This window comes from Chlamydotis macqueenii, chromosome 3 (assembly GCF_036417535.1).
Source record: "Chlamydotis macqueenii isolate bChlMac1 chromosome 3, bChlMac1.mat, whole genome shotgun sequence".
Lineage (NCBI taxonomy): Eukaryota > Metazoa > Chordata > Aves > Otidiformes > Otididae > Chlamydotis > Chlamydotis macqueenii.
The window spans coordinates 39,230,504-39,245,160 of NC_141558.1; the positions used below are offsets into that span (position 1 = coordinate 39,230,504).

A 14,657-nucleotide genomic window follows, 5' to 3' on the forward strand; every position below is an offset into this window, starting at 1 on the left:
GTGCAGATACGAGGGCTGCAGAGCCAGCTCAGGAAGACCTGTCCTTACTGGAGACGGACACCAGTATCAGCAATCACCTTACCTAAGTGTGAGGAGGTAGCTGACAATGTGCTTGGGTTGCAGATCCTGAGAAGATCTATACAGGACCTCATCATACCTGTGAAGGAAGAAAAGGATTGTTTGGTGTTCAAGTGGTAGGAAGGTGTGCTCGGATATAAGGCCCATCAGACTTGCTTAACTCAGAACAAACACACAACTACAACTACAGAAATAATAAAAATAGCCTTCTGAACCAGATCTAAGCCATGTAATTATTACACAATTGACTAGTTCTTCCCTGTTCACTTACTCTTGAGGGATATTGCTTGTGCTCCTCAACACACAAACACTGAAGATGGCAGAGCTGAGAGGCAGGCAAAGAGAACACAGGAGCTATATTTGCTCCTGGAACATTATGTCTGGTTTTACATTTCAACACTAATTCTAAGTTCCTAGGAGCAAAAAATATGTACTAAATAACCAAAGCAGCCAAAACAGTCCCTTAGAGGATGTTGCCTTTAGTAAACGCAGCTTAGAATTTTAAGTAGCTAAAAGGAATCTCGTAACATTAGAAAAGACAAAACCAAAGTGGGTTTACATAATCCTGGAATAAAGTTTACTTATGTAAGACAGTATTAAACTGGACAATACAGGCAGATTCGTGGAGATCCATTTTTTTCTTCATGTGTTCTGCTGAACACTTGTGCACATCATCCTTTTCAGAGCCTGCAAGAAGTTACCAACACCTCCAGATCTGAACAGAGTTCAAATTCAAAGTGAGGAGTGGACTTGCTGGTCTTTGCTCAGCTCCCAGGCCATTCCCCACCAGCATGCCCAAGCTGTGATCTTCCTCCTTTAAAGACAAGCTGGAAGAGAACTGGGGAGCGAGCTCTGATCATGAGGGCTCTGTGGTCACCCAGGAGCTATAGCACCAGGGAGGGAGTGCTCCCCATTCGCTTGGTGGGTAAGGCACCAAACACCTCTGACGCGTGCATTCAGCAGCTCATCTCAGCCCGTGTGCCACAGGTGGCCACTGTTTGAATAGGGAAGGTCACTGCCTTTATACCACTGTGCAACAGACGTGAGAGAGAGACAATCAGCAGAACCTCTGCATTGTCTCAGGGACAGCTGAGATACCAGCAGCTGCCAGTCCCTCAGAGACAGCGACACAGGTATAGAAAAATTACAATTAACTTAACAAGCACCGCCCAATAGCCCTTAATAAAGCAACAAAATTGGCATCAAAGGAAGAGGCCCTCTTTTGCTAACAACTTTGTTGCTTCATGAAGCTGCCATTTCAGTGTTGGCCTACGACAACTTGTTAGATTATTTTATCAGTTAAACAAGTCCACTTCTGCGGGGATGTACATGCTACCTCCCATCTACTATTCATTAGTCTGCAAAGTGAGTGGTATTCAGAACTGGTCAGCCAGTTTTAAGGGCAAATGTTTGGTAGCTTTTCAGACAGCAGAAGCAGAGCCATGGGAAGCGGCCTTCTGACAGCCCAGGAGCATTTATTATGGAAACTTTTCAAAAAGAATCTACTCATGGCAACTCACAAGGAGGACTGAACAGTAATTGTTACTCCTGAAAGCATGGGATATTTAAACGTGAGTTTGTTAGCCACTGAGTCTAACTGGATAACCTAAATACTGCTTTTTGCTGGAAGTAAAGGCCCCAGGATATCTTTCACACAAACTCCAGATGGTGCTTGGCCAGACTCAAAGGCCTTTGCAATAAGCAGATCGGAAGCTGTATAAAGATAAGAGACCTGCAGTGAAGCAACAACCTGTTTGAAAATGGACACATCTGAGATGCAGCGATTCTTGCAAATCAACCTGAAATACATTAACCCTGTATCAGTTTTTACACGTAAGATAGACAGCTATACACTGATCTGATAAAAAACAAGAAACAACCCATGAGATTTTTGTGAACTACAATTGCACTGGATAAGTAAGACAATACTGGTCTTATTTAGAGTGCTGGCTGGTCTTGCTGTTCCTCAGGAGAACATGCAGCACATGATAAATTGCAGACAGGCCTCCTGAGGCAATTACAATTAACGGTAGGACTCTGCAACCTACAGTTGCAGGCTGAAAAGAGCCACCTGGGACTCTGACAGGACTTTTGGAAGTCCAAATTTTAAACAGATGCCCTCAAGAAGGCCTTAGTGTGGCCAAAGGCGTCAACTCTCTGGCACTATGCAGTGCGCAATGCCGTATACAGGACCTCTCACTAGGAATTTTGAAAGCCTCAATTACTTCCAACTCCATCACTGGCTGCGCAACATGGACAACTCCCCTGCTGTGATATTAATTACACACCTACGAGATAATGAGAACAGAAACTGCTCAACTTTAAGAATGAATTAATGACAAACATAACTGCTATTAACAGGTACTAGTTATGCATGTTCAGAAGCTCTGAAGGATGCTGAGCTACTGAATCTGCATGCACATACTCATATACTCCATTTCACCTCACCCAGGAGCGCTTCCTCTCCCCTTTTCCACATGACAAATACAGAACAAGAGGGACCAAGCAAATTTGCGGCTAAGATTTACATAGAGCTTAGCATATTTTTTGTGAAGACAAGAAATAATTAAAAGGCTCATGTACACAGAGTATGTTCCAAATATTGCTTTTTCCTCCTCATATATGGCTTCTAAAGTCCACAAAGATTTCAAGTGAGGGCTACTGTTGCAATCAGGATGACCCAACAGACAAGCCATTGCCTGAAATACCCATTTTTCTCTTATGATCGTGCAGTCTGTATCTGCTCCACAAGCTGGCAGCAAATCCAGTTTATTTTAAGGGAACTGGTATTTGGAAAGAAAACCAGACAAACCTGAGAAGATGCTGAAGAACAGAGATGGCATCTGGCTCTTGCAAGCATGCCACATTAATGTCAGTTTGGTGCTCATTCCCATGCATCTGTTCTAAACTAAAATGTAAAAATGAAAAACAAACGTTGGACAAAAAACTCTTGTTAGCAAAGCTGAACAAGAAAAACAGTAATTCGTGTTTTTAAGAAAAAAAAACAAGCTCAGGCTGAACGGAACACAGACAGACTAGCTAACTTCAACTCAAGATTAAAAAAATAAAAATTTGTGCTAGCTATTCAGCATCAACAGGATCAGAGATACACATGGACAACAGGTCCAGAAGTGGATGCTAAAAGGTAGTCGATACCCTAGTAATGGTACCCTAGTACCATCAATACCTAGATGATAAGGGAGTACAAGAGAAACGGACTACAGAAAGGGATGAGGCTTGCATGCTCTCCCTGAATACCATCTCCTAATATCGTTGCCTCAGACAGAATGCCAGGTTGGTATGGACCTTTGGCTTGATCCAGGAAGGTATCTTATGTGCTCACATGAAAATACGTATCCATGTCTGCATTAAAAATGCTCTGAAAGATCACTGTAATTGATAAAACTGCTCAAACTGGATTCTTTTGAAACTCTTTCAAAAAATAATTAAATACCTCAGGTGTTTGACCTGAGTCAACAGGAAGGGGTCTGCTTTTAACCTTGGTTACCAACAGTGAGAAAGAACAGAATCTTAAAAAACCCACTAGCTACAGGTGCAGCCAAAAACACCTAAGTTCTGTGACTTGGTATATTTTACAAGTACAGGCGTTTTGGTTTTTACATCAGTTTCCTTAATCCTAGGGCCACCGTTCTTCATCACTGACACCAGTCACACAGAGAAGCTGTTCCTAGAACTAGAAAGTACATGGACAGTGAGCTCAGCCCTGCAGAAATGAGGTGGAAATTTCATTTTAATTGGCTTGCTCTTCTGGGAAGTCTCAGTGATTCCTATCGTAAACTCACACCTTTGTTGAAAAAGTGAACATGTCCTATTTAGGGAAGGAGTTAATACTACTACTTAACAACCAGTAAGTTAATAAGGTTAAAATACACGTCAAAATGTACTTCAGCATACAAACACTCCTCTGACCTATGGAGTCTGGCATGGGTGTACTGCAAGAATACGCCTGTATCTCCACGACTTTGAAGAGCTCGATCCCAGCTAAACTGATAATCAGACGACAGAAGGCCCCGGAAGTCCTGAAACAATAAATCCAATGTCAGCTAGATATGGCTCTCCATCTCAATTTTTGACTTGTTAGAGAAGATGCAAACACCTCAGACTCACCTGAATTATCAGTGCTGCAAGACCAACTTTCTCTGCTGTCTCCATAGGGTCTTCTATCTCTTTGGTTGCTGAAGAGAAACAGGGAAAAACAAATCGTAAGTCCATAGTAGCATAATGACTCCCTTGTTCAGACTTGGAGATGCCAACAGAACAGTGAATGAACTACCAATAAACCTGTGAACTAGCAATATGGAAATTCTCAGGATGCATATAGCAAGAAGTCCAGGATATAAATCTTTCTTAAAAGATGAGACACAGCTGTTTCAGATGTGCTTTTTCCCCACTTCCCCTAGTACATATAATGCAGATTTTAAGGTCAGAAGGGTTCATTACAATAGCCTAGATAGACTACACCAAAAACCTCTTCACAGTTCAGACAGTTAATCTCTAAGATCAGGTAAAGAATGACAGGGAAATCCAGATTTTGTTTAAAAACTCCAAGTGATAGAAAGGCACAAATAGTCAAAGAAAAATTGTTCCAATGGCTATCGGAGAACTCAGATGTACATTCAGGGAGTATTCACACCATCCACTACAGATATCTAAACTGACTATACTCAGAAAATCTGAACTGAGAGAATCACAGAATGGTGTGGGTTGGAAGGGCCTTAAAGATCATCTGGTTCCAACTCCCCTGCCCTGGGCAGGGACACCTTCCAGTAGATCAAGTCACTCAAAGCCCCATCCAGCCTGGCCTTGAGGACTTCCAGAGATAGGGCATCCACAGCTTCTCTGGGCAACCTAAGTGTCTCACCACCGTTATTGTAAAAAATTTCTTCCTTCCAATCTAAACCTACTCTCTTTCAGTTTAAAACCATTGTCCCTTGTCCTCTCGCTACAAGCCCTTACAAAAAAAGTCCCTCTCTCTCTTTCTTATAAGCTCTCTTTACATAATGAAAGGCCATAATAACATCTCCCCGGAGCCTTCTCTTCTCTAGACTGAACAGCCCCAACTCTCTCAGCCTATCTTCATAGAAGAGGCACTCCAGCCCTCTGATCATCTTTGTGGCCCTCCTCTGGGTTCTTCCAACAGATCCACATCCTTCTTATGTTGGGGGCTCCAGAACTGGACACAGTACTCCAGGTGGGGTCTCACCAGAGCAGAGTAGAGGGGCAGAATCACCTCCCTCGACCTGCTGGCCACGCTCCTTTTGATGTAGCCCAGGATACGGTTGGCTTTCTGGGCTGCAGGCACACATGGCCAGTAGAAGTCCAGGTAGATGGCATCCGTAGCTCCTCCCTTGTCCACTAATCCACTCCATCACAGAAGGCCACCAGGCTGGTCAGGTACAACTTGCCCTTCTCCCTGGGTAGACCTGACAAGAACTGCTCCAAAGCTTCTCTAACTAAACAAACTGAACTTAAGTCTATCATTACAAAACATAATTAATCTGGAAGAGTCTAAGAGAGAATGCCCTCACAACAGCTGCAGAGCTATGTCTGCAAAGCTATTTGCAGCTTTTTCACAACTGTGGTGGTATCCTTCAGCAGATAAGCAGCATCCTGTTTTGTACAGAAATTCACCCAAGGGCCTGTTTCACTCCCTGTCTCACAAGGAGGTTCACAGGGGCCAAGCTGGTGCTCCAGTTCATCAGAAGTACAGTAAACTTGCCTACAAAACAGCACTTTAGAAGCTGGATCTTCTAGGTAATCAATTACTTGTGTTTGAACCCACAACCTTGCCTAGCGAAAAGGCGATGCTTTTGAAACTCATAATGCTTTCTATTTTTAAACTCAGATCACAATGCACCCTACCAGGGTCTTCTCTTCCTGTCTGTCTCTACTGGAGGGAAAGGAGGATTCTTATCATAGTCTTTTACAAGGTAGAGTTAAGTGTGCAGAGTTCAGCCTAAAATTCCCCACTAACAGCAGAATATGGAGAATTCAGCTGTTCTCTCAAGGCACCACTTAAGCTGAAACAGTTTTGCAGTAGTTTTAGTACACCTAGATTTCTGTCTTTTGCTTTGCTATTTTTTTGTGCCAGGACAGCAAAGCCAACTGAGCTGACAGAAGTTCACACCACTCATACCTTTGCTATTTACAAAATTCAGAAAAAACTAAGCTTGAAAAGTGTGGGGACAGTTCATAGCCCTGAGAAGTCTCAAACTGGCTGTTCATTCACAAAGACAAGTATGTTTAGATTACATTATTACATTTCATAACTGAGATTTGTTTCAAAACAGAAAAACTGTCTCAGAATTCCAGCTTTTGTTTAGGTGCTTGATGAGACAGACAAAGCTATCTAAGAGAAAGTAAAGTGGCAAAGGCAATAGGCATTATACAGAGGATTTATGTGGACAGCAGGATTCATTGAGATGAGTTGAAAGGAAAAAGATGCCAATAATGTAAACTTAAATACCACAAGAACTGCCTACACCTAATAGCAGAGAGAGAGTTTATACAAAGATATTTAGCTAACCAGCTCCAGCTCCACACAGGCATGATTTTTCAAGCTAGCTTGTCTGTTAGAAACCCAGCTCCTAAAATCTTTTTGATGACAGCGAGGCATTTGGATGCCACACACAGGTCTGTAATACCTTTCACAGTGTATCCAACACTTTTCAAACATTGAAGACTTCGCTATGAGTCAGGGATTTATGATATCTAATTTAGGAAAGAGCAAGTAAGTCAGGAATTCAAACACAAGGGGGAAAATTTCTACAAGAACAGGTAGGATTTAGGATCTCATGGATAACCTCTGGGGAATGTTGCAGTGCCATCCGAACACATTGCCTCTTTTAGCTGTTCTGCCTACCGCTTCTGCAATGGAGCATGGGTCTGTACCTCTGCTGTGTCAGCTCAGCCCAGCACAAAAATGCGTGTGCTTTGCACTCAGCTATGGTACTAACATTGAAACTGAAGCTCTGAGCTCCATTCCTCTCCACAGTAAAACTGGTTTGAATCGAGGGTCACCCTTCTATCGTTCTGCCTGCCCTCCCTTCTTGACCGCTCTACAAGCAAAATTATCTGGATTAAACAAGCTGAGGAGGCAGAGCAAGGAAGATGCACACTACTTAACCCAATCACTTCATTGATCCACTTCAGCACCTAACCCCAGAAAGCACAAGAGAGGGCAGTATTTCACTGGGAACTGCTTGAATCTTTAACGTGTCAAGAGCAAACAGCTCTAGAGCCACAGGCCGAGGTGCAGGCAAACATCCCCTTCTGCAGACTCTGCTGCAGAGCAGCGACCTCCTGGGACTTCGTCATGAGGCTGGGACGATGACAAGGCAGTAGTTGCAAATAAGTTACAGTCAATCTTGCCAGAGAAAACTGTCAGAGCTACAGATCCTTTGGATGAAATCTGACTGTTCCCTGAACTCCAGCCCCAACCCCATTATTGACTAGCTTGTCCCTCCAGAAAAAAAAAAAAAAAAAAACCAAACCAAAAAAACCCCCAAAGGCAGGTACGTCCTTCCTAGTACAAAAGCATGATGAAATAATTTAACTGAATTTTAAAATTTGCAAATTTGTAATTTAGAGAAGTTCACAGAGCTGCAAAGGATTATTTTAACATTGTTTATATTACAGGAGATACAAAAAGTGCACACAGATCAAGGGCATATCACTGCAATTAGTCTGATGCAGGGAAAAGCAAAGGGCAGAAAAGATAACACATTTTTGATCAACACAGAACATCAAAAGAAATTAATAAGACCTGAAATAGCTAACTTTTTGTGGAAGCCATGTTTTGTAACATCCTTGAGCGAACTTCATTTAAAACATCTTCCAGGAAAATTACTTCTCCTCTCCGAGTCTTCATCCCTTGAACTAGACCAAAAGACACATGCTGGCACCTGTGTTGAAAAGCAGCAGGACCTAAAATTACATTTTAACCAAGAGAAATGTTTACAGTGTTTGTTCAGAGCTGGATTCTTACCAGAAAACAACAATAACAGCTGAATAAATAGCGCTCCAACGTGGGAAGCTTGGTGATATAATCAGCAACTCTCATGTCAGCACTAAAGCTCCATACTTATTATATAACGGGAGAATTATGATCAGAATTATGATAACCTGGTCACTTGCGTGCTCTTGGGAGCCTCTCTTGCTACTAGCCTTAGTACAGAGGACTCAATGCAATAAATTGCCATAAATTGAGGAGAGGCAGGATGTAGACAGATCAAATTACTGTGGCTACACAGATTTGTTAATAACATTAGAAAGGGAGTCATAATAATTCTATTGTGGCCACATTAAACTAAAAGTGTAATTAATCAGTGCTAATAACAAAATAGTCATTGCTTCTGCTTACAATAATCCCAACATTATTACAGATCCATAATCCAAAGTAATTTTTCTGCAACTTTAAGCAATGTGAAAGGAGGCAGAGTAGTATTCCTGAAGGCTAAAATCCTGTATTTAACCACAAAAGACATGCAGTCTGTCAGAGAGGAATATAATTTAGTCTGCAGATTCATTATTGCCCTTTGGTCAGATTGCTAACTAGACTGGTAATTACACTGAATAACAGTAGGGATACATTTCCCTGCAATAGGTACTGCAAGTCTGAAGTATGATTCAAACTCAGATTCAGACCTCTGGTAAAATACCATACTTCAAGAAGTTATCGTTTAATACACGATCACACAATATCCCAGAAGCTATGCCACAAAATCTCTGATAGATAGTTTCCCTTTTTCCCATTTTTACACCAAGCAGTTATGAAAGACCTGTTAAATGAGAGACAGGGTTGTTTTTCACATCCTGAACGCTCGGCGATGTCTCCCTTCGCAAATAAAGCAGACCAGCAGGTGCAGACGTACAGAGTGAGAAGGCTGGTGCCGAGGACCTGGGGCCCACATTGCACACAATTCTGAGGGGTTTGGTTTTTTTTTTATTTTTTCATCCTTATTGGACTAACATTAGTTGGGTCCTACAGGCCAAATGTCTGCAGTGCACACCAGCAGTACATCTCGTAGCTTAGTTTCATCCAAAATGCCTACATGACGTGCTACAGCATGGTGGCAGATAGACGTAATCAGAAGATTCTCTCCAAAAGAGGACTACACTGAAATTCCAATGTACATATAACCCATATGTACATATAACCCATTCTGTTTTTGTTTTTGTTTTTTAAAGAGGTATATCATTAAGATTCATAAATACATACCTTTCGGCCCAGTCATAGCCCATGAGCTTCAGTATTTGGAACAAATGTTGAAAGTGATTACTTTGACTTTTATCTGTCTAATGAAAAGAATTGGTGTGTATTAGAAAACACTTCAAGTTTGGTAAGGATTAGCTTTCAACACACGAACACACAACATCACAGACACTGTGCCAGTAAGTCACTGTAAGCAGAATTAAGACCTATGAAAACAAGCAAGACTTGAGAAATATAACAGCTGGCATCTATGGCAATGGGATTTTGCTTCTTGTCAGAAAAAGCAATCTATCCTTCTAAAAATTATTATTCCTAGGTCATGAAGAGAAAGCCATAAACTGAAATGAAACCTTGATATCCTTTAGTTTCACATAATCTGTGAGCTGCCCATCAAACAAAATGCGTCCATTTTCCCTTCAGAACTTTGCTGCTCTTGTTATATTCCCATATCTTACATCAAACTTTTAAGGTTCCTTTGGCTTAAAGCCCACTACAGATGACTGCCACAAAACAGCAGCAAAACTCAGCAAGGCTAGCAGTCTCTTCATCAGGCTATCTGTCCCACAAACTCTCTTAACAGTCTCTTCTCATTAAAAGAAGTCATCGTTGTCTTCTCTTAATGTCTCTTCTCATTTTATTATCTGCTTTCTCAGCCCTCAGAAAAACAGAAATGACAGAAATACTAACCACGTTATCCGAAAACTATGCAACCTTAGCAAGATTGAGAGAACAGGACTACACAGGCTAATCTGTCATTTTGAACTTGAATGAGACATTAATTATAACAGTCACATCGATCACACCACAGCCTGGTTTTGCTGCATATCTGTTTGGACTAGGAGTAGATCAAAGAGGCCCAGGCCAAGAAGTGAACAGTTACTGGATTTCAGCTGTGAACAGCCACTCAGCTGAGGACTATTGCTTCTGTACTTGCTCATTCCATTAGCCTAACATTCAGCCCCCATCCCAATTTGTGCAAAATATTCACCCAACTATTTTCTTTCTTTCTTATTGTTCCTTCTGCGTTGGTCCCTACTACCTCATGGTATAAAACCCACAAATAATTACCCACCCATATGAACTAGGCAGGAAGCTTCCCTAACCCCTAATGCATTGCACTTTCACAGCCATATTGCTCTTCAGTGCCAATTAACCTACTATGTTCCAGTCAGTAGAGATAACCTTCCCCCCAAAAAAAAACAAAACAAAACAAAAAAATCTCCCCCCGTCCCCTGAATGACGGTATTTGTAACATTATATTGGCTTTTGAAAGAGCTACACCAGAGAAGATTTATGGGCATTACCAAACACATCACAAAGAACGTGCCAGAAACCTGCAGATTTTTTCCACGGGGCATTAATCGACTTCACATAATAGAACATGGTTTTCAAAATGTTTTTTTTTTTTCTAAATCTGAGGAAAAAAATTTAAAAGCATCATGTGACACGCCCTTGATACTAAAGCAAAAAAAGTTTCATGCAAGTGAGGCGATAAGCCTGCTAATCATTACTGATACTGCTGGAATTGTTAAAGAGCAAAACAATCAAACCAAGAAACGTAAAAAGATTCCCTGTCTACAGTTGCTCCAGACTGGTTAAGCAGTACTTTATCTGCAATTCCTACACAATGAAACCAAGGCACTGTTCAAAGCCATAAAAATTTACATTTCAGATAAGATAGCAAGACTTTAGAGTAGACGTAGATTCATTTTAGAACATTAATTTCTAAATTTCTGAATTAAAATTTTACAGCCCCTTATAACTCCAACAGGTTTTTCTGAGTCGTTTAAATATTAATTACAACATTTATATAGAAAAATATAACATCAGTTGAGTAAAAGTTCATTTAAAATTAATTGCAATGATTTTTTAAAACAGAGAACAATTTCAGAGCTGATTTTTACCTTTTTTGTGGGTCAGGAACTGAAACAAAACCAAGAAACACTGCCATATTGAGGTACAGTTGCTAGGCACTAAGGGCATCTATTTTACTGCCAAAATACCACCTGCCAAAATCATACTGAGAGCAAGAAGCCCCCTGGATTATTGGTGAGAGTCAGGCTCAGAAGTGTTTGGTGAATCTAGAATTACTTACCACATAAATCATAGTATCCCAGCTGTACTTATTCATTCGGTCTATAGCAGCAGCAAGATCTCTGGAAAAGATAATGAGAAGCTATTTGGACTTTCACTCAAACATACCTCATCATTATTTGCCTCTTGGGAAAATAATCTACTCTTATGGAGAGAAGAGGACTGCCAGATTAGGGGGATCCATGCATGCATTACACAAAAAAGATGCCATCTATACTTTGTTCACAAAATGTATTTGAAATGTTTTTTTTAAACTACCAGCTATGAAAATTACTGAGGAAACTGCTCTTATGCACAGAGTAAGCCTGACTTCTGTCTACTGGGACAGTGATTCAGCTGGGAGACTTGAGAGAAACAACCCTTCCCTGGAAAACTAACCTAGCACTCAGTGTTAGGTTATATGATAAAAAACTCCTCTTCACACACATGGGGCGGGGCGGGGGGGGAGGTTTGTGTTTGTTTTCAAAGATGAGGCACCCAGAGAAGTCTGTACTCCAGGGGGTCCAGGCAAACTGACAGAGACAATGGGGCCTGGGGATTAATAGGGAGACCCGCCTGTGTACAAGTGTGTTTCCACGCAGGAGGCAACAGGGGAGAGTGAGGATTCAGGGCCAGCTGCTGGCTGGACCACACGTCTAAGCCCAATTACCAGAGGGATTCGCTGTGTCTGTACCAGCAACTGGAGTGGGGCTACGGACCTGGAGGGCTCACGTGCCCAGGTGCCAACAGGTGGGGAGACCTGGGGATCCAGGGGTCAGCTAATAGGCAGACTGAGTGTCGAAGCTCAGCTACTGGAGAGATGCACATTGTATATACTTTCTCTATACATACAGATACGTATATTACTTATGTAGATAATATATATCACATACACATATGTGTATTTGCTTCACACTATTAAACCATCACCCTAATCAGCCAGAGCGGAACAAAATGAAGCCGTTGGTGCCATCAGAGTGCTGAGCGGTTTTGTCTGTGTTGCCCTGTTTGGTTGGCTCTGTGTAGATATGTGTGTGTGTGTTTGTGTGCCTACTGGGAACAGCTGCTGGGCGTAACTACTACCTTACTATTGTGGGCATGGAGCTGTGGCACTCTTGCCTCTATCTGGCTACAGGATTCAGCAGCTCCCTAATGTGCAGGATTGACAGCAGCATCTCTCTAATACCCTTGTCCGGAAAAGCTGTACACAGTTTACCCTGAGGGCTAGTCGTCTGATTTATTTACATTACTGGCACAAAGAAACTGTTAAGGCTTCCATATTAAAATACCCAAGGGGAATTTTAGGATACTGATGAGAAGGCAGGAAAACAATGATAAAATCAATGGTACAGTGCTGGTGGCCCACTGAGTCAATGAAGACATGGCTGAACAAGCCATTTTTTTCTGTATCACACTGCCAATAAACATTTTAAGCAAAGATCTTTCTAAAACTTTCATTATTTGGCAAGCGTTTATTAGATTAAGAGATCCTAGCTTTGTTTTCAAAGCCAGTAGCTGGAGAAAGTATTACGATTTATGGAAAGAGACTGCTTAAGGGGAGGAAAAGTATTTTAAAGTAGCTGTTTTTCCTCAGCCGTTTCCCTCTCATCATAGCTACACTGCTAGTTCCAGTTACAATTAATCATTTGTCAAGGTATTCCATCCCAGAAATAAAAAGCTTAAAAATCTGTACTATTAGTTACAAATGTAATCATGTACAAAAGTTTACTGTCAAGATAAACAGCAAGAAACACAGAGAGGCTTACTTGCCTTGTTATATAAAGCGATGTCCCATCACTACGCATGACAGTGGAAAACAACGACAAGTCTTTCTTTTCTGAAAGATCCACAATTCCTGTCCCTTTTCTGTAAGTTGAGAGAAAACACTGAAGTAACTGCAAGACAGATCCAAAGCACAGGTAAAGTTCAGTTAAGACACAAGTCAGATCCAAAAGGAAGGCCTCTTTCCATAGAGCCCCCCCTCACTTTAAATGATCTCATTCTTTTCTTTGAATGACTGCATCCTTTACATCTTTTTGAAGACAACTGAAGACCAGTTGTCACCACTGCTGATGCCAGGGAGCCGCCTGCCCACATTCTGGTACATTCCATGACTATAGTTTCTGTCCCAGTTCAGCCAGGCAGCACGCCGAGACAAGGATCTCACCTAACTCTGCTCATTAAATGGCACATGCAGCTACCAAACTAATTAACAGCCTAAAAGGCCATTAGGAGCAGAACACTGTCATTGTACCTAATTTGTCATGGCCAGGCGCGTGCTAGCCACAAGAAAAGGTAAACTCAATTTTTAGCTGTAATTGCACAAATCCCGTTGGCCTTCTAGTAGAACAGCTACCAAAATCATCTAAAGAAAACTCTTCCCTTTAGATGACATACACACCTCACTCACCACACTTCATCTGAAATGCAACTGAGTTGCTAAGTAAACCATACCAACAGATCGAATAATGAGTTCATACATTGTTTTCTGAAGGAGTCCTTTGTCCTCCAACATCTTCAGAACTTCCTGGGACTTCTCTTGGTAAAATGATTCTCCAGAATATTCATCAAAGTGCACTCCTAGACGCTGAAAAGTTCCAAGAATATCAAAGAAGGGAAACATTGTTAGATTGAGGCTAATCATTCCCTCAAATTGAGTCAGATGATAGGTATATGTCACAGGTCAGACAGAGTGCAAAGATTAATTTTATTCCAGGAAATGCCACTTCATTGAGAAAAGGAAAAGATGTTGGGATTTTGACTTAATCATTTTCTGTATTAGAATTAATCTCCCTGAGTTTAATACACTGTTGGATATAATGTTAATGAAAAATTAAGAGTAAACTGGAGAGAGCAATTAGTGCAAGGATTCTGAGGTAGGTCTTTAACTTTTTGTGCTGAAGGGGAAACCAGTGGACTGCAGAGAAGTCACCTGGACTTGAAACCAGTCCTAGTTTAAAAGGATGCTAATAAAAATTTTAAAAAGCAGGAGCTGCTCACAAACACTGCTGAGTACACAGAAATCACCACTACTAGGAAGACTGAGAATACACCTAGAAGAGAAAGGATGACTTTAACCAGGTAATAGGTAATAGTACAAAAGACAAGGTTTTTAACTGAGGCCAACAAAGCTGTCAGTCCATCAGCTCAATATTTATTAGCTTGAAAAGAAATTGGGAGAGAAAGATCTAGCGGTACCAGTCACATGTGATCAACGATGAGTGACCATCATGATGCAGCTGCTTACACAGCCCAGTACTCACTGACCCCA

At 41.3% G+C, this 14,657-nt stretch overlaps 1 protein-coding gene across 4 annotated transcripts in view; it reads right to left on the reverse strand.

Moving 5' to 3' along the window:
• The window catches only part of RARS2 (arginyl-tRNA synthetase 2, mitochondrial), a 36,657-nt gene that overhangs the window by 2,444 nt on the left and 19,556 nt on the right, over positions 1-14,657 (reverse strand). For all 4 annotated transcript variants that reach the window (XM_086744214.1, XM_086744213.1, XM_086744216.1 and 1 more), the window contains 9 exons: positions 13,867-13,973; positions 13,157-13,252; positions 11,409-11,469; positions 9,320-9,396; positions 7,879-8,003; positions 4,207-4,274; positions 4,009-4,118; positions 2,891-2,986; positions 83-157 (listed from right to left, as the gene is read on the reverse strand). In XM_086744214.1, coding sequence (XP_086600340.1) covers positions 83-157; positions 2,891-2,986; positions 4,009-4,118; positions 4,207-4,274; positions 7,879-8,003; positions 9,320-9,396; positions 11,409-11,469; positions 13,157-13,252; positions 13,867-13,973 — 815 coding nt within the window. The remainder of the gene's footprint in view (positions 1-82; positions 158-2,890; positions 2,987-4,008; positions 4,119-4,206; positions 4,275-7,878; positions 8,004-9,319; positions 9,397-11,408; positions 11,470-13,156; positions 13,253-13,866; positions 13,974-14,657) is intronic.